Genomic DNA, 18,765 nt, shown 5'->3' with positions numbered 1-18,765 from the left:
TGTAGGCCTTGGTCAGACGAGGACTTTGTTTTTCATTCAAGTTCAAGAAGCCAAGCAACAGGGAGGGCTTGTTTTACAGCATTAATCTCATTACTATGGAGATTAAATGAGGGAGTGGGGGAAAAAAATATAGTGAAGGAGATTTTTTTTAAATTGAATGGTTATGGCAGACATGTCAAGCACAGTTAAATTAATTGCCTTTGGTTGGATTTTATACAGCATGTATTCGTTACCTTGTATACAGCTTGAACATCCTGATGTCAGCTGGCCACTTGCTTTTTAGTTCTCATTTTTTACATATGGTAGAGCTGCAGGAGTTTGAGGTGGTTTTTGAGAAGGCAGCGGTATACTTGCATGCAGTTCAGCTCCTGACCTAGCAATTCTGTAATGAATTGTTGTTATAATTTCTCCCTCCTCTCTCCCCATAGAGGTTCTCCACATGACATAAACATGCATCTTTGAGAGTGTATAATGTCAACTTCTGGAATAATTATTTTAATTGAATTCCAAAACAGGCTAGGCTTAAGGCTGGCTAGAAATTTATATTACTACAGTGGTGTTTGGTGTGGTTTTTTCAAAGTTTGCACACAAATAAAATCTCTGGAATTTGCTTTTGCATTGGGAAAATATATGTACTGTTACAAACTTACATGCTAAGGGTAGATTGTTAATATAAATAGGTAGATTTCTTCTTGCAAGGCAAGGAATTCAGATACGGTAGAGGTAAGGAATTAAGATAAGGTAGTTCTAGTGCTTCTAGGTTAGAGCATCAGTTTCCATTCCCCATCAAGATTTCTTTCTTTTAGGTAAGTAAATATGCAAAGATCTGAATAGATATTATTTTTATGGAAAGAAGTCATAGTCTTTTGGACAGCCTGGAATTGCTGATGAAATGCAGAGAAAAGCTGATAAAATGTCTTTCAGTATTTGTTTGGTTTTGTTTTTTTTTTTTTCCATGTCTATGGTGGTTTGTTGGGATATTCAGAATATCATAGTGGTACTGGGAAATATCTGGGTCACTGTTATGATCTGGAACATTTTACTTGACTGCAGATACACAGGTCTAAGCTTATTTAGTTACTTAGTGGTTTCTCTAGCCACTATCTATACATTGTTCATGTGTACATAATTTTAGAAATCAATTTTTCATGGACACTTTGAAGATAAATTGAAATTTAGGAATAGTTTCATTTAAAATGGCTTTTCTAGTACTTTGCTGTAAATATGAGGAAAAACAATGATCAATAATATTATTGTTTTATCTAAATGTAGCTATCTGATTATAGGAGGAACCAGAGTTAACTAATTTATTTGTCACTGTCACAATTAGACTTTTGAATTTACCTCAGCGTCAAAAATAAACCATAAATTTCACTCCAGTAACAAAATGTTTTTGCATTGAGGTTTCTAAGTCTGTGAAACATTAAGCATGAAATTTGGTCCTCGTGTAAAGAAATGTAATGCGAAACTACACTGTTGTAGAAATGCTATTAGTCTTACAATAATATAAATGAAATTACAATCCATTTGGGTTTTAAGCTACTTGGCAGTGAAATTGTACAGGGAATGGAAGCAGTGGAAATGTGGCCAGTGTTTCTGAGGAAGCAACTAATACGCCGTTATGATCATTGCTTGGAGGCAAATGGTCTGTCGTTTTTCATTCTGTGTACATACTAGTTACATGTTAAGTAGTGATAGTTCTGCATGTGAATTACTAGACTCAAACCAATTGAAGTCAGGTGTAAAAACGGGACTGAGTTAATTGGAAGGTAAATTCAGTTTCTCCTCTTTTTACAGTAGTCTCTCTTCCATTCAGGGTTTTGTGAGAGTTTCTATAACTCTGAAGTTGTGAGCTCCAGTGCTCCCTTCTGCCTGGGGTCTGTTTGAATGGGCTTCACTTCTGGCCAGACTTGTGTTCTGCATCAGAGTACAAGTCTGGCGAGAGTTAACTTTTCAGTTTGTTCTGATGGTGGGGTTTGTATTCTTTCCAACATGTCATAAATCTTAACTGTTGGACTCCTCCTGTCTAGAACAGTATGCAATTTACATTTACTAGGAAAATTGTCATGTTACATGTATTCAGTAATGAGGATAAGTAAGTGCTTAGTTATTAAAGTACTAGTCCTTCAGGAAACAAAAACTAAATTCAAGATTCTGTCACTTTTTAATAGAACCTTTTAACATTTGGTTGGTTTAATTGATTCTTGGTTTATGCAAGGTGGTGAGGGCAGCTCTAAACATTTAACATTTTTATTGATGCCTTTCAGATTGTTGCCAGCAAAGGAGGCTTTGAAGTAGTCACTAAGGAGAAGAAATGGTCTAAAGTGGCAAGTCGGCTTGGCTACCTGCCAGGAAAAGGCACAGGGTCGTTACTCAAGTCTCATTATGAACGGATCTTATACCCCTATGAGCTCTTCCAGTCTGGGGTCAGCCTTATGGTGAGACGCTTCTCTTTCACGATATGAAGAGTGGGACCCAAACTGCACGTAGAATGCTGCTTGTTATTGCATACAAAACTAGGACATAGGGTCTGTGCTTTTAGAAGCTTTAGCTGTGTAAACAAACCTAGAACTGCCCTCATACTCACCTGTGACAGAATAGTGCTAGAAGGTGTAATGTGACCTTGTGTACTTATTTTCTGATAGCCATTTCTTTATAGGACTGAGGCCAACCCTGTTGGGAAGGAAAACAGAGCAAAAGATGATATGATTAATTGGAAAGAAGTCTTTCTCTCTCTCTTGATAAGCTGGCAGTTGAGATTCACTTTCCTTATTTGAAGGGTGCGTGGATTAATTGGCCTCTTGTCCAAATGGCATGTGTAATGCTGTGTGATTTCACTCATCCTGTTTCTTAGTGAACAGAATGATTCACAGACCATGGAATGATCAGCACTGCCTGATCAATCAACCTTGTGTCCTGCGCTCTGATCCTCTAGGGCATCCAAAAGCCAAACTTGGACCTTAAGGAAAAAGTGGAGGCTGAGGACCTCAGCTCAGATGCCCAGGCTTCCCCAAAGCAGGCTTCAAGAATGAACGCTGCGCTGAAGAGAACCAGGCGTGTCAAATCTCAGGTACCCCTGTTAATTCACTCTTACAGACAGAGAACACTGATTCCTTCCATCAGCACGGCAGCATTGGCAGCGCAACAGCCTTTGTCTGGCTGCAGGAGCCTGCTGAAAAGCACTGCCAGGAAGCAGTCTTCATTTAAATAAAATGAATCCAGAGGCGGATGTCTCTCTGAGGCCTGGTTTGCTTATGGTAGATGCTCGGTTTATCTAAAATCTTCCAAAAGCTGCTTTTTGTTTATTGACAAGTGGCCTATGTACCTTGGTAGTGAATATACCTGTGAAAACTAAGCAGATAAAAACCCATTTGTGAAATGATCTTGAAGTTTCTGCTTGCGCAAAGTTCGAAAAGTTTTTTTAAAACTTTTTAAAATATGCCATTTAGTTATACAAATGCAAATATGTGTCGGTAAGTCTTTATTAATTGTGGAAATTGCACTTGGGGCTAATTATCTCAAGCTGGACAGACTGTTTTTGTGAAGAAATGAAACAGATATGAGGGTGGATGCTCAGTGATGGCTGGAACTGTATAGGATTTCCACAGTTTTTCTACTGAAAAGCAGTTTGTTTTCTTCTGGTGGTATAGGAACATCTGACATTCTACTAGGTGATATTAAATCTTGGGAGTACTCCCCAGTAAATCTCAATTAAAACTGAATCACCACGATTAAAATGCTATACCATTAGAAATAATCTTGGAGGCTTGTTCTCATGGCTCCATTGCTTCTATTGGGCTATTTAAAGCAGGCCTTAACCTTTTGACAAAGATTTCTATTGCAGGCGTCATCCTAAGGCTCTTCACAGCAGGTCTAGTGGCTCCCTGCTGGCCAGTCAGCAGAACATGGGTGAAAGCTGGTTTTATATGCAACAAACTTACTGCTTGCTTGATGCCATTCTAGACTTATTTTAAGCACCACAAAGTTTTTTTCAAATGCTCTTAAACTGCTTTTTTTTCAAATGCATCTTTCTTGTCACTGAGGTATTTTAGTATCCTTTATAAAATCTCATCTTTCTCTCTGATGTCATGATTGATTTAGACTAAACTCTCTTTCTTCTAGCATATTTTCTCAACTTACTGAAGCTGACAGTGTTATTTATCATAGCCATATAACAATGCATCACACAAGCAGTCGCAGGCTGTGATCTTACTAGATCTCTCGAATCACGTGTTGTTAGCGAGCTATCCAGAAAAACTGAGAACGCTGCAGGAACTGTAGCAGTCATTTGTTATGTGGAATTCTGCTTTGGATTTGAATGAATCTTGTAAGATAATACCGGTATGACCTTTTTCTCATACATGGTATCAAAGTGTTGCTATGTTATTAAGATCCTGTGGGATCTTTTCTCCTGCTAATTTCAGTGGAATAATGGTACTTCTCATTTCTCCTTGTTGGAAAAAATGATTCTATGGTTATCCTGGCACAGTATAGCTGCTTCATTTCATTTAAAGAGCCTGCATTTCGGAAATCATATTATTTTACTTGGATCGTCTATGAAAAGTAAATATGTATATATTGTATTTTTTTAAATACTTTTTATTAGCCCTGTGGCCATGGTATCTTTTAAGCACTACAGTTGTTAAAGTGGCTGAAATGAGTTCTTTAATACAGGAAAAACTCAACGTGCTTGCATAGCTAGGAGAAGTATTTTTTGGCTGTGTTGGAAGCTACGTATAACTTTAAGTCAACTCTGGAACTGTATTTAGAAACAGATTTGTCTTCAGTAGCACCAAATGGTAGAAGTGTAAATATCTGGGAAATGTTGAGAAATTGTTCCAGATTTCAGTGCACCTCCTTATTGTAGACAGGACTCTGTCTATTGTTTGAAGTGCATGCCTGGAATTTACACAGACAACAGAGATTGTCTGTGTAGTCTTCAGGGAACAGGTAATATGCAAGTAATGTAAAAACCTGTTAAATAAATGTCATTCTGCTCTAGCTGAAACATCTGAATGGTTTGTGCTTAGTGTGCCAAGTAGTCCAGTGCCTGGGTAGTGAGCATGGATAACTACACTGACCTCTGCATCTCAGTAGATTTTTTCCAAGTGCTAAAAGTACTTTCCAAAAATGCTCTGCGTCTTCTTCTTGCAGATAACTTACCTGAGAATAGGTGATGAATAAGAAAGCATAAAGATAGTAATCAGAAATTACAGAAATAAACAAAGATCCCAAGCAGTAGAAGGGGGTGGCAGACTTTCAAAAAGCAAATTTTTGAATTTTTAGAGAAAGTGAAAAATGAAAGAAAATAGGGAATGAGAATTCTCCTTTTTGAAGGATGGGTTGGGAATCTTTGGATACTACAATCAAATGACAGTTGAATACATTGTCTCTGAATAGGAAGAAGATAATTTGGTGATGAGAGATTCTGCTAAAAAATAAACTTAGTGCTTCATTCTCTTTCCCTTTTCTCTGAAGAAAGCTATCACAAATAAAAACTGAAGAAGGGCAACTGAATTACTGAAGGCTTGTAAAGAAAAGGACAACAAAAAGTAGAAAGAATTCAGATTAGGAAGATAATAACCTTAAGGAAAGGTTAAATTTAGGAGAATACTTCTTTCTTAGAAGAGAGTAGTATATCTTCATAGATGATCTGTTAGGGTGTATTTTAACTGGCAAGGGATTTGTCTAACGAGGTTACATCATGATGATTTCTGGTAGAGAAATGCAATACTGGAACAAAAAGATAATGAAGTGCTATCTTTTCAAAGGACATTAACTTAAGGTCCAGAGAATTTTATGAAAAATTAAAATAAATTCTAAGTAGTATATCTGCTTTCAGGTTTCTTTTACAAATCTGGTTGATTGCAGAATAACAGAATTAATGAAATAAGCTTCCATTTTTTTTAATTTGAAAGACTTCCTTCCATGGGAGTAATTGTGTGAAACAAAAGAACTCTGGGAGATGCTGACAAATGCCCCAAACACATAATAAATACTTTGATTCTTGGTTGTAACTATTCTGGTCTTGCGCGTTGGGGATGGAAGGGTGGGGATGCGAATGTTTCAAAGTTGATGAGGGTAGGACAACAGAAAAAGTTAGTGTGTGAATCCAGTGTAACTGGATCATGTTATTAGGATTCGCCCATATATAAGAAAAGCCTTTGGGTTGTACTTTCAGTTGAGAAGGTAAAAGAAAAATATGTCTGCATCCTTCAGGAAAAAGAGGAGCTGAGTATAGAATCGCAGTTTAATTGAGTTCATTTTGCTTATATAGAAAAAACATAATGCAAAAGTGTCATGGAGTTTTGTGGTGTTAGCAATGAGAAAATGGCAAGAAATGCAAGATTTCTGCTTCCATGCATTCCCAGTTTTGAGTTTGTGGTTTTATACAGTCTTAAAAGATACCGCAGAAAGACTACTCATTGAGGCTTCTGAATGCTTCTGGCATTCACACCTTAAACTATGAATATTCTGGCAGTGTTCATAAGGATATACTGGAATCTGATTTTTAAAAAACATTTCCATTTCAATATGCAACCTGTTCTTTTTAAAAACTGTATAGCTTTTTCCACCTGAGCATGAATGGATTGCATCCACTTAGATTTTAGTGGAAGCCAGGTAAATCTGGGTGATGGAGTTAGGAAAATACATTTAGGTAATGCATTTTTAAACAAAGCTATAAAACTGAAGAGAGCTTGCTGCACGTTAATGATTTACTTTTACTAAATACGATAGTAAAACTATTTTTCCGGTATCATTGAGAAAATTATCTTAGGTCACAATAGCAGGAGAGAGAAATTGTGGAGATCATTCATAAATATTGCTGAAATGATGGAAAATTGTACTGTGCTAAGAAATGTAATGTGGGTTGATTCTGTCAAGTTCTATTAGTTGAGAGAATGAATGAACTGTTAATGAATTTCAAATGGGACCTGAGAGACTATGAAGTCGCCAGGTGGTAGGCTTTCCTGTACAGCAAAAAAGTCAGTGTTTCCTTATGGCTTGTTAGCCAAAAAGTGAGGAATTTCTGAGAAAAATTTGCCAGTTAGCGTGCAATTTCAGAGTGGGATTACAGAGTTGGTAACATATACCTAAAGTGAAAATAATTTAATAGCAACATAGAATTCATAAATGTGCAAAACTAGGATATCGGCAAGAATCAGTTTGGAAAGATGCCGATTAGCATACTGCATACACGGTTCAGTGGGAACAGGGACTCTAAATATCGCTAAAAATTCCTTAGAGTAATGATGCCTAGGAAATGATATCTCTTTTAATGTGTTCCAGAAGCAAGAAAAACAACTGATTTAGAGCGAACAAATGGAAATTATCTTCTTTCTTTTAGCTTTATTGCAAGTGCATTTGAACTTGTGGTTTTTTTTTTTTTTCTATTGATTAAAAACTGAACACGTCACCCCAAGGGAGCTTATTTCATGCATGATGTATCGGGCCATAACTGTGTGGAAAATAACAGGTGAAGTATTATCAGTAAGTTACTTGAAGATAACCTTGTTGGAATTAGATTTGCCGAGATCTTTTGAGATGAGTGAATTTGAGGAGGAAGATTGCAAATGATGAGAATTTGGTGGCCTTCTAGATCGGCTTAGAAAACGTTTTCAAAGTATAAGGAGGCAACGTAAAAATACCAGGGTGATTGCGTTGCAGATAAAAACGGAGTATGGAGGTTCTTTTTGTTGTGAGTGGCAGTGCTGTGGGAAAGTGAGGTAGGTCAGTAATGGGAAACGGGAAGGAGTTGGGTTGACCGGAATGCTTCAGGAAACAACGCGGGCAGGGGCGTGGAGTTGTCACCTAATGGGTCTTTTCATCTCTGATTTTGAGGTTGCAAGGGCAGCATGAGTAGCTGTGATCTCAGAGTTGTACTCCTAACATTTCATCACAAATAAACCCGTGAGCAGTCAAGCTTAAGGAAGTAGGTTGGAACTCATTAGTGTCAAGTGTATGTGTCTACTCGAGGAAGCAGATAAAAAAATTTTGTTGGGACAGTGTATGTTTTAACATCCAAGCACTTGGCTGAATCATGGTGATTTTGGAAAATACTGCTGTGGCATTCTTATTTATTTTTTGCTAAATGTCAAACCTAGTCGTCTTATTTGCTGTATAGGTGAGTTTCTGTAGTATATCTGTAATACTAAATGGGAAATAATTTGGAAAGTTGGGACAAAAATGCTGTCTTTTATTCCATTTGCATTTGTTCATTGGCTTTAGGAACAGAAAAGCATGTCTTTTCATGCCTCTGTTTCCTTTGATGAGCAGATGTTGTGGGAGAGTGGAATATAAACAAATTATGAAGAGACCTGGAGGGGAAATATTGATGGTTTGTGCTGATGTGGTCTTGTTTTTATTTTTAGGCGGAGGCAGGAGAAATGAGTAGGAATACTGAACTAAAGAAGCTGCAGATCTTTGGAGCTGGACCCAAGATGATGGGACTGGCATTGGGAGCAAAGGATAAAGAGGGTAATTAAATCTTGGGCTCATCATTTTATATAGTAACGAAGCTGTTAAATCTTTCTGAATGTCTCTAGAGGTAACATTAAGAAGTAAGCAAATCATTATAACTGGAAGAAGAAAGCTTAAGTATTCTAGGGTTTCATTCATGAGAAAGATTTACAGGGTGCTTCGTGTAACTTGGCATAGTTTCAGCTCTTCATGTATTATATAGTAACAGTAACAATTAAGCAGCTGTTGCATGAACTGAGTGACTGGAAGGGAAAACAGGATTTGACAATACTGAAACTGATCCTACCAGCTAAGCACACAAATTATGACTGTAATTCACTCTGTTTTGTGAGGCAATTGGGATCACCTGTGAGGATAAGCAAAATATGTTTTCCTAATCCCTGTTTATTTCAGATTGGCCAGGTATAACAAGGCATTTTTGCTTTCTTTGGACTGCCAGTTTCTGATATGAAAGGCAAGGTGCCAGGCTGGATATCTGTGTTGTTTTTGCAAGTTAAGTCTGTCTTGATGTGATATTAATAACATTTAACTTTATTTTATTTCAAGACGAGGTGACACGAAGACGGAAGGGAACCAGATCAGAAGCATTTGGAATGCAGATGAGGCAACGCAAAGGAACTCTTTCTGTCAACTTCGTAAGTTTCATTCCTTTGCTGTGATTTCTGATAATAAGAAATTAATTGATTTACTAAGATTGATTTTTTTTTTTTTTCTAAAACACTACACACCCCCACCCCCCCCCCAATAGATGAATGGGTGGACACTGCAGCAGATGGTACTGTTATGGGAAGAATGAACAGTATTTTGAAAATTAATCTATGCTGTAGGTTTCTGTTTTAATATTTCAGCCAGGAAGAATGTTGCAACATGAAGGTACTTGCTGATCATGGGTTTGAGGGCTTGCTTTGCCACATGCGTCTTGCATGCCTTCAGTAGCTCACTTTCTATTTGAGCTCCCCCTGGTAGAACAGTTATAATACTACTTCTCTTCCTTACAAGGTATTTTGAGGTGCTCCAGTACTTCAGGAGTTTGTTTTTTAGCGATTCCAGCTTTCATGTCTTTTCTGTTTTGAGTTTAAACTAGGTATTATACAAGTCCACACAAGAGAAACCCTGAAGGGGAAAAATGAAATGTTTAGCGCTCTGATGTTTCGCCATGGAAGGGCAGTGTATAGTTGTTCTTAATGGCTTGCATAGCACATGACTTTTTACTTTTAAAATGTCATAATTTAGCACGTGTATGCAACCATGAATGAAGGTGCATGCTTTTAATGTCTTAAGAATTAGGCTCTTCACCAATAATTCAGCTGTTCTTTTTTTCTTAGTCTGAGAACACTTACAAAAGCTTATTTTAAATTTCAACCATAGAAGGCCAAGGCAACCGAAGGTCTCTAGTAATCATATTTTTATATATGGAAATGCCTCCTGGGGAAAAAATGTGGGAGAAGTTGGATATTTAAAAAACACATCACTGTGCCATTGCAGCTAAGTTAGAATTTGTGTGACTTGAATTTTTTTAATTGTGCTACTACTTCAGAGTATATGGTGTTCCTAGGCTGTGTAAGTGTTGTGACCATTTTTAAAGTATGCTTTTATTTAAAAATGTTTTGTCTAGTCTCTGTTTCTTTATAGAAAACTCGATTTGTTTACTCTTTCCATTTACTCCTATTTATAAGAGAAAATGAAAATTCTGTAGCAACGGAACTGCTATTTTGGAACTGTATTGCTGGAACTGTAATCTTGTGAAAGTCTGTGACTTAGTACCATTTGGTTCCACACTTTTTTTTTTATACTTGGATGAGAGATCTTTAAGGAAAGCAGTCTTTGAAGTGCACAGGTGATACATTAGCCTTACATAACTTTTGTCTGAAAAATACTGTGGTGCAGTTTTGTTTATACTTCTCCCTCATTTATCTTTTTGTGAAATGCTAACTGTGAAATTTATTTTATCTATGTGAAATCCTGACAGTGAAATAAAATACACCACCTTCTTTTTATCCCCCCCCCCCCCCCCCCCCCCCCGATAAATATAGTTATATGTCATCATAGTCTTACTGTATTTTGTTACATGGCTAGGAGGCTTATTTGTGGTTATTGTGTAATCACAGATCTGCTTGTTGTGAATACATATTTCAATGCAGTCTTTGTATTTGACAAATCATCACTTGGGCTGACGTAAAAAGATTGCATATGTTAATATGAATTTGGAGAGAAGAAGATATCAGTGATAGGTAACTAGTGAATATCATAGAATAGCCTCCTCTTACGATTAGCATTTTAATTCATTTTTAGTTTTGGGAAGAGAAAACTAAGACTGGAAATGTCTGCTAAGGTACCCTCCCTCCCTTTTAGATACTTGCAACAAAAGCAATTAGTTTGATGTTTTAGACAGACGTGATAGTCCATGAGGGTGAGCGCGTGGATTTTTTTAAAAAGGGGAAAATGATATGTCTCTTAATAGAGCTGCATTGTTTTTTAAAATTGTTTCTTAAGAAACCTGAGCAATCTTCTTAAGTGTATTATTGCATAGCTAGGAAGCTACACCTAGCTACTTAACTAGGCTGGTGTAACTGAGATGGGGTTGACATCAACTATTTAACACAGCTGTGTGAACCTAATCAGCTGAAAAGCACATGTTCTTGTGACATCTTGATGAAAATAACAAACTCCCAAAAACCAACCCCACCACTTCTGGTGTTATTTTGAACTGCATGGAAGAAGTATGCATAGCCTGGAGTGCCCAGTGACTGACGGGAGTAGTAGCAGAATTTGGAGCAAGTGTTATTCATGAAGTTCATGTTGTTATTAAAAAATTTATACATCAGATAATTTTTTAGCTGTGATAAAGTAATACACAGTTTCTTCATTTAGATTATGTTACAGATCTTCAGTACTATATTAAATGCTTATATTAAATTAAAAGTGGTTTGGACAATACAGGAAGCAACAGCAAAGAAAATTTGAAACCTGTTGATATGGTTTTCTCTTTGTTCCCTGAGAATATCTTCCAGTCAGTGTTGTTCTTGTTGAGACATTATCTTGGACAGACACCTGCGAAAATTGTTTGCTATTTTACTGGAATTAATACTTCTCTCTTATCATTTGGAATTTTTATCCTTTATTTTGGAGAAAAAAAGAAGTTGGTACCTTTACATGCAGTTTCCTTCCCTTCTGCTTGGATGTTTAGATTGAAATCTGTAGGTTTGTGGGTTTTGTTACTTTTTCTTTTCCATTGCAGAGATAATCACTGTACTGTTGTAAATGATGGCATGTATGTTTCTGGAATAGTTTTTGGAGATATTCGTCAGCCATGTGCTCTTCATAGGGATTTTGTTTGAATTGTTTTACATGAGAGACGTCCAAAGAAAGGGAGAACATGAAGTTCTAAAAACTGTAACCTACTCTTTTGTCTTAGAATAACATAAATGAGATGCTTCTTTGAGTTATATAGAAAACATTTGTCCAGCTGAACTGGATAGTTATTTTGCAGCATCCAAAGTCCCCTTGCCTCCCACGTATTACTGCTTTGGGAAATTGAAGCGTAATTGTTCATTATCAATGCTTCTCAAAAACCAGAGGAGACTGTGTTGATGTTCATATTATCAGACTTTTAGGATGACATCCTTTGTTCCTTAGTTTAAGGAAGGCAGGTTCTGGATGGGGAAACTTTTTGTAACTTCTTTTTTTTTTCCTTTTTTTTCTCCACAGGTTGATCTGTATGTTTGTTTATTCTGTGGCAGAGGAAATAATGAGGACAAACTTCTACTGTGTGATGGATGTGATGACAGCTATCACACTTTTTGCTTGATTCCTCCTTTACCTGATGTACCCAAAGGTGACTGGAGGTGTCCGAAATGCGTTGCTGAGGTACAGTTCAAGAACTACTCAAGCTTTTTATGTCTACTTGTATTCCTGGAAAGATGAGAAGAGCAGTTGAGCTCAATGCCGTTCCATCTGGGTAAAAGCCATAATTTTGGAATATTGTCAGGATGAGCTGTGAATCTCCAGCTGTTCTTGGTTGATGAGCCTTAAGGAGAGAGAAATCTTCCTTCTAGAGCTTGAGCATAACCTGTGTTTGTTATACAGCCGTGTGACAGCTAAAACTTTGACCTTCGTATGCCGAGAGCTGAAACTCAATTTGATAAGCTGGTAGTGCGAAATTAAGGTGAGAACTAGGGTTGTGATAGGTGTTTCAGCATAACGATGAGACATTCTGTAAACTATGAAGTAATCAAAGTGTGTACAGGGAGCTTTGATTATTGGGAAGTCATGGCATTGTTCAGAATAGCTTGTAGCAGGGAGTGAAAGAACCAATTTAAAAATTTGTAGCTATTGTAGATTTGCTTTAGACTGAAAAAGGAACTGTTGAGGCTCCAAAAGTGGAAGGTAGTTGAATTTCAGTGTTCAAAAAAGAAAAGCTACCAAGTTCCAAGGGATGACTGATCAACAGCCTAAAGGCGGTGAACATCCTTTGATTGGCTTGGTATTTGTCTTAAGAAAACAAATTTTGCAAGCTCGGGAAATAGGTAGATGTAGGATTCAGAGGAAAAAAGCTTACTGTTTCTAAATCTGTAATTTTGTGACTGGCTTTAACTTTTTAGACTGTGTTTTTTCCAAAAGGGGCAGTCATGCATACATATGCCTATTTCCCCACACGTTCCCCAAACCCTTTCCGCTGTGGGCTTCTGCTGTTTTCTTTATGGTGGTGCATGAATAATTGTGCAGCCACATAGTGAGGTGGATCAGCTCGCTGCTTTCTAACCCTTCACCAAGAGAGATTAGATTGTCAGATGAACTCGGGCAAATCCTGTTGTGAGGGAGGTGGAAATTTATAGTTTACAGGCAGGGGAAAAGATGCAACTAACCCTTTGGGCTGCCGCTCAGAGAGTGGATTAAGCTGCTTGTTTATTGTTCCCTTAAGAGAAAGCAATAAAGGAGTATTAACAAACTACAGCAATCCAATGTGGAGGTAATTTAGAGAATATAGTAGTAAATATAGTGACTGCAGTGGTTAAAGAATGTGGAAACTCAGAAGAAATTTCAGTGCTACTACTACTAGTAAAAACAGGGATATGATGTTGCCAAGGAAAAAATACGCATGTAGGGACAAAATCAGGAAAGTTAAGGTGCTAAATAAGTTGTTACTAGCAAATTATACAGAAAGCACTTGAAAAATTCTGGAAATGCATTGAAAGTAAGAGGAAAAAGGGAAAAAACCTAGCTATATTATGTAATGGAGAGTAAACAAGTAACAGCAGAAAGATGTTTGAGATGCTCAGTAGTGCTTTTTGCCTCAGTTTTTACTTTAAATGTTAATTGTGCACAGATGTTTAATGTAATGTTAACAGCAGGGTGCTGGAACAGAAGCTAGGAAGAACAGGGTGAGGGCTCTTATATTCAGGTCAACAGTGTTTACAGATGTAGATTCTCTGTTGCAGGCTCCATTTAAGAACTACTTTGATAAATGTTGAGCATAGTCTAAGGATAGTTCCTCTTGAAGAAAAAGAAACTACTGATTTCTTGAATTCCTTTCCAGTCCTGTTTCCTTGTGACTGAACAGCTGACTACCAGATAGTTCTATGTCATGGTTGTGTTCAAATGTCTTGTATATATAAACATTGTGTCAGATACAAAGGGGCTGAAAAGGACACTGTAGAAATGGGTGGGGAGAGTAGCTGAAGTGTGAACTAGTATTTTTTGCATTCTTGGGGTGAATGGGGATAGAACAGTGGAAGACTTGAAGGTTTTCTGTCAGATGGACCACGTCTGTTGTTAGCTGCATTGCATTGTTTTAATTTCCTTCTTCCTCTTTCCTTCTGTATACTTTCACAGCACCAAATCAGTTGATGATTTGCTGACTTGATAGGACTGAAGCACTTGCAGGGTTTGTTCCTGTGCAGTTATTCTGCAGGTGCTTGAATCCAGTGTGCCTAAGAAATGTCTTATGGCTGTCTAAGCTTCTTGTGCTCTGTCTTACTCTGTGGCTGGCAGTAGTAGGTGATGAAACTTAGTTTTGGACAGGAAAGCAGAAGTGTGTAGCTTGAGGTTTACCGTGTTAGATTAGCTTCTGTACAATGAATTCTGTTCTGTTTCCGTTGTGGTAGGACTTCCTCAGCTGAGAAAAGCACTCAAAACTGATAGCTTATTGTGTTTGGTAAGGAGTCAGATGGATAATAGGTTTTTTTGCTAAAAATGTAGCTGTGTCATAATCTGCTGCAGGAATCAATATTTTTATGTTCCATTTCCTAGGAATGCAACAAACCCCGTGAAGCCTTTGGATTTGAACAAGCAGTCAGGGAATATACTCTCCAGAGCTTTGGTGAAATGGCTGATAACTTCAAGTCTGATTATTTCAACATGCCAGTCCATGTGAGTTTCAACTTTTGTTGTGATTCCTTGCAGGGAAAGAAGACAAGAGGTTTCAGCTGATCCTGGATTTTTTCTGAGGCATCTTAGCTTTGTTTAAAGAGGCACCATAAGCTTCAAACGTGTAAACAAATGATTTAGCTTTCTGGCATCTGGTCTCATTTCAAGTTCATTTCACTGTTTTCCTGTGATGGATAGATAGCTTTATTGCTTGTTAGGATATACCTTATTGGGATATACCTTATTGGCCATACTCCAGTTAAATCCCAGCCCTTTTTGATTAATTGAACCAAGCATCTTGTGCTTCTTGGGCAAAAGGTTCTTTCTCCTGCCCTTCCTGTGGTTTTTGTCTTGGTTTAGTTTGTTCAGAGGATAAATTGTTGTTTTCCTCCCTGTTACAGTCTTTTCTTGTAGATAAGTCAACAGACTGAGTCTGTCTGATAATCGTGTTTTGTGGTTTGTTGGGTGTTTTGTTGTTTTTTGTTTTGTTTTGTTTTTTGTTCTGCATCTCAGCAGCATTTTTAAAACTGGCATTTCTGCTTTGGCACACTTTGTGATTCCACTGTCCTGTAGACTGCATGCAGCACCAAACTCCTCCTCCTCTCAGGGTTCTTTGGTAATTTATGGGCATTCTTGCTAAAATTTCTACCTTTTTAAGGACACCAATTTATGGTACAACTTCAGGACACAGAGCAAAGCAAGGAACAAAGCTTATTTTACAAATAAACTTCATAAATAAATGCATATAAGTAGGAGTTGTAATGAGTTATATGAAGACTACACTCTTGAACACAACTCTCTACCTGAATTTCCTTACTGTTACTCAGAAGTTCTGGTCATTATCCTCTGAAACGGTTTGGACTTTACATGCTGTTCATTCTGTTTGCTGCTTGGCTTCTGCTGGCTGTCTCCTTCTCCCCTTCTTTTTAGCTGTACTTCTGGTAACCGCATCTTCTTTTTTTGTTCATTCCATCCCTTATGATGTAGCATCCTATTTCTGTTACATTGCAGCCACTACTAAGGAATACAGACCAAACTGTATGACTTTGAAGAGATGGAGGGCAGAGAGGGAGTGGCCTTGGTGTTAGAAAATTCATGGAAGATTAGTAATGATTTACTGCTTGAATGGTAACTTTTATGTTGGGTCTTATCTGCACATACCCTAACACCTTTTCTGCTTTCAGATGGTTCCCACTGAGCTGGTAGAAAAAGAATTCTGGCGATTGGTGAGCAGCATAGAGGAAGACGTCATTGTGGAATATGGGGCTGATATCTCATCCAAGGACTTTGGAAGTGGCTTCCCAGTGAAGGATGGCCGACGAAAGCTGATGCCAGAGGAGGAGGTGAGGAACAGGATACGGTAACTGAACCCATTCTTTGCCCTGCGTAAGATTTCACATTAAGAATTTAGGTCAGAAATCAGAGTGGATTTTTTCATGAAGAAATTGCTTAAGGCTTTTGCGTGCACTTAACATTCCTTTTGAGCAGGGCATTAATCTGATATTCTAGGTTCTTTTACAGATCTGGTTGCTGATAGCTAAGCTGCTTTTCATGATTTAAGTCACACCTGTTTTGTATCACTTAATCTTAGCAGGCAAAAATGTGCAAGTTGTTACAGTATGTCTGAGTATGGGGAGACCGATAAGATTTTTTTTTTTCTTTCTTGTTCTGAACCTTTTTGTTACAGAGCTAGCTACAGAAACATGATTCTAACCTCCTTAGGAGGTTCATAATAGGTAAAACAAATTAATTGGATGTAGCTTGTTTCTCTGACTGTGCATACTGTAAGAATGAAAAGATGTAGATACATCATCCTGTTATAGAAATTTTATAAAGAACATTTGGTAAGTATATTACCTATTTTCACTGAGACCTTACTGTAGTGTGTCAATTTTCTGGCTGTTTATATGTTTAAATTCAGAGGAAATGAGAGTAAAGGTGTGTTTTCATGATTGCATAGCCCCAAATCAATTTATACTGCTCACTGGAAGAGGTAATCCTGCTCACTATCGTCTTCCACCCATACCTGCACCTTCCTACCTGTACCTTTGGCTATGCAGTGGTTGTGTAGGTGCTTAGTGAGTCAGAACTGCTTGTTGATCTATTTGTATTAAAGTAGTAATTTTAAAAAAATATTTTCTAGCCAGATCACTTAAGTCATCTGACTCACTGCATTGTCTCTATAGTGTCAGAGCAAAGGAAACAGCAGGAATGTGTGGCTGAGCTGAGGGAGTGACCAGTCCTTTCAGCAACTATGGGATATGCCTAAAATGACTGTGAATCTGTGCTAACAGGTTTTTTTTTAAGGTGGAAAGTAGACTAATACTAAAGCACAGTAGTGAGCTTTTAAGGCAGTTTGTTCGGATTCTCGTTTTTTTGTACAAATTGTGTGTATTTGAAAGTAAAGGTAGAATTGCTTAACTTGTGCTGTCTTCTCAGAAATGAGTGTGTAGGAATTTCTTCTCTTGAGAAAACTTTCTAAAGTAATATATAAAGAAGATCAAGACAAATTGCAGTGCAGTAAAGCACATCTTAAAAAAGCTGAAATAATAACATAAGGTTCACTGCATCATTTACAATCTTAAGTTACTCTGTTTTATTGAAGACTTCTATCTTCTGTTCTTCTACTAGTGTTGCTGCTATTTTGTTGCACTAGAAAAGCATGAAACCTATAAACTTGGAGGGGGGGACACACTCAAAGCCTAAATATATAAGCCTTGATCCAAAGAAGATGGGCTATGTATGTTGAAATACCAGGACTGGCCTTAAATCTTAGTCTGATTAACTGCTAAGGTATTTAAGGAATTATTTCCTAGTTTTGATGCTTCATTGTTGCATGGTATTATCCACTGTCTACTACAGAAACAGATAGGCTGATCTCTTCCTTTGTACTTCTCTTTTCTGGAGTTGGTGTCCTTATGTTCTCCTGATTTGTTCAGAATTTTCTCTCTTTTTTTTGGCAGGATTATGCTCTTTCTGGTTGGAACTTGAATAACATGCCAATTCTAGAACAATCAGTCCTTGCTCACATCAATGCAGATATCTCTGGCATGAAGGTACCTTGGCTGTACGTAGGGATGTGCTTCTCCTCATTTTGCTGGCATATTGAAGATCACTGGAGCTATTCCATCAACTACCTGCATTGGTATGGGCTCTCCTTTGTGCATCTACCTTACACTGCCCTGTTTGCCGTTAGTAAATTTGTAGTTCTAATTGAAACCGCCTATGCACACTGATGACATTTTTAACGAAAAAGCTAAATGTGATGAGCGATCCATATTCTTAGCTGAGGCTGATTAAAAATGAATACAGATACTGTTTTAAGCACTTCAGTGTTTTTCATTAGCTGATTAAATATTCTTGTGTTGCCAAAAATCCAGCGTCGCTGTGAAATCATGCTTTACAGGCTCACATCTTTTCTAAGAAAGCTTTTGGTTTTGAACTGAGTTACAGTTCACTGGTTCACTGCTTTATGATTTAAAGTTGGTATGCCCCTGTGCTGGAAATGGAGGCTGCTGCCTCATGGCTTACACAGGCATCAGAGCTGACAATTCAGCAGCAGATCTATGTATACACAGAAATACTCCTATTCAAGAGAAGAGAAATTTCAAAGTAATTCTGACTTTCAGAACAACCCTAGAAGTGTTCTGGTATTCAGCTTTTGTGTTTGAAAAGAAGAACCGTGACAGATTAACTATTTGCATTGCAGTGTTCTCAGTCCATCATGCTCAGTCACAGTGGATGGAGCAGGGGGGCAGGAGGGGGAAGCTGTGGGAAGTACCCCGTCAGAATAGAATGTTGTACATCTGGTAAAGATGAGTTGATAGCCTTTAGACTGTGATTGCACGTTTCTGGAGAAGCATGTTTGCTAGTAAGATCAGATCCACAGGCTCAGGCGGGGGATTAATTTTGTTTCGA

General features: G+C 37.6%; 1 protein-coding gene across 4 annotated transcripts in view; it reads left to right on the top strand.

The window, feature by feature from the left end:
* The window catches only part of KDM5A (lysine demethylase 5A), a 51,435-nt gene that overhangs the window by 3,720 nt on the left and 28,950 nt on the right, over positions 1 to 18,765 (top strand). For all 4 annotated transcript variants that reach the window (XR_015706712.1, XM_087766932.1, XM_009473605.2 and 1 more), the window contains exons 4-11: positions 2,268 to 2,438; positions 2,936 to 3,070; positions 8,373 to 8,478; positions 9,028 to 9,116; positions 12,190 to 12,348; positions 14,731 to 14,850; positions 16,032 to 16,190; positions 17,811 to 17,992. Coding sequence is in view for 3 of the 4 variants with exons in the window: in XM_087766932.1 (XP_087623058.1) it covers positions 2,268 to 2,438; positions 2,936 to 3,070; positions 8,373 to 8,478; positions 9,028 to 9,116; positions 12,190 to 12,348; positions 14,731 to 14,850; positions 16,032 to 16,190; positions 17,811 to 17,992 (1,121 nt within the window). In the remaining variant the exon portion in view is untranslated. The remainder of the gene's footprint in view (positions 1 to 2,267; positions 2,439 to 2,935; positions 3,071 to 8,372; positions 8,479 to 9,027; positions 9,117 to 12,189; positions 12,349 to 14,730; positions 14,851 to 16,031; positions 16,191 to 17,810; positions 17,993 to 18,765) is intronic.

Source organism: Nipponia nippon, unplaced genomic scaffold (assembly GCF_047370975.1).
Source record: "Nipponia nippon isolate SJK-2023a ecotype South Korea unplaced genomic scaffold, ASM4737097v1 scaffold_3, whole genome shotgun sequence".
NCBI lineage: Eukaryota > Metazoa > Chordata > Aves > Pelecaniformes > Threskiornithidae > Nipponia > Nipponia nippon.
The sequence above is the reverse complement of the archived record's forward strand: the minus strand, read 5'-3'. Positions and strand labels throughout refer to the sequence as shown.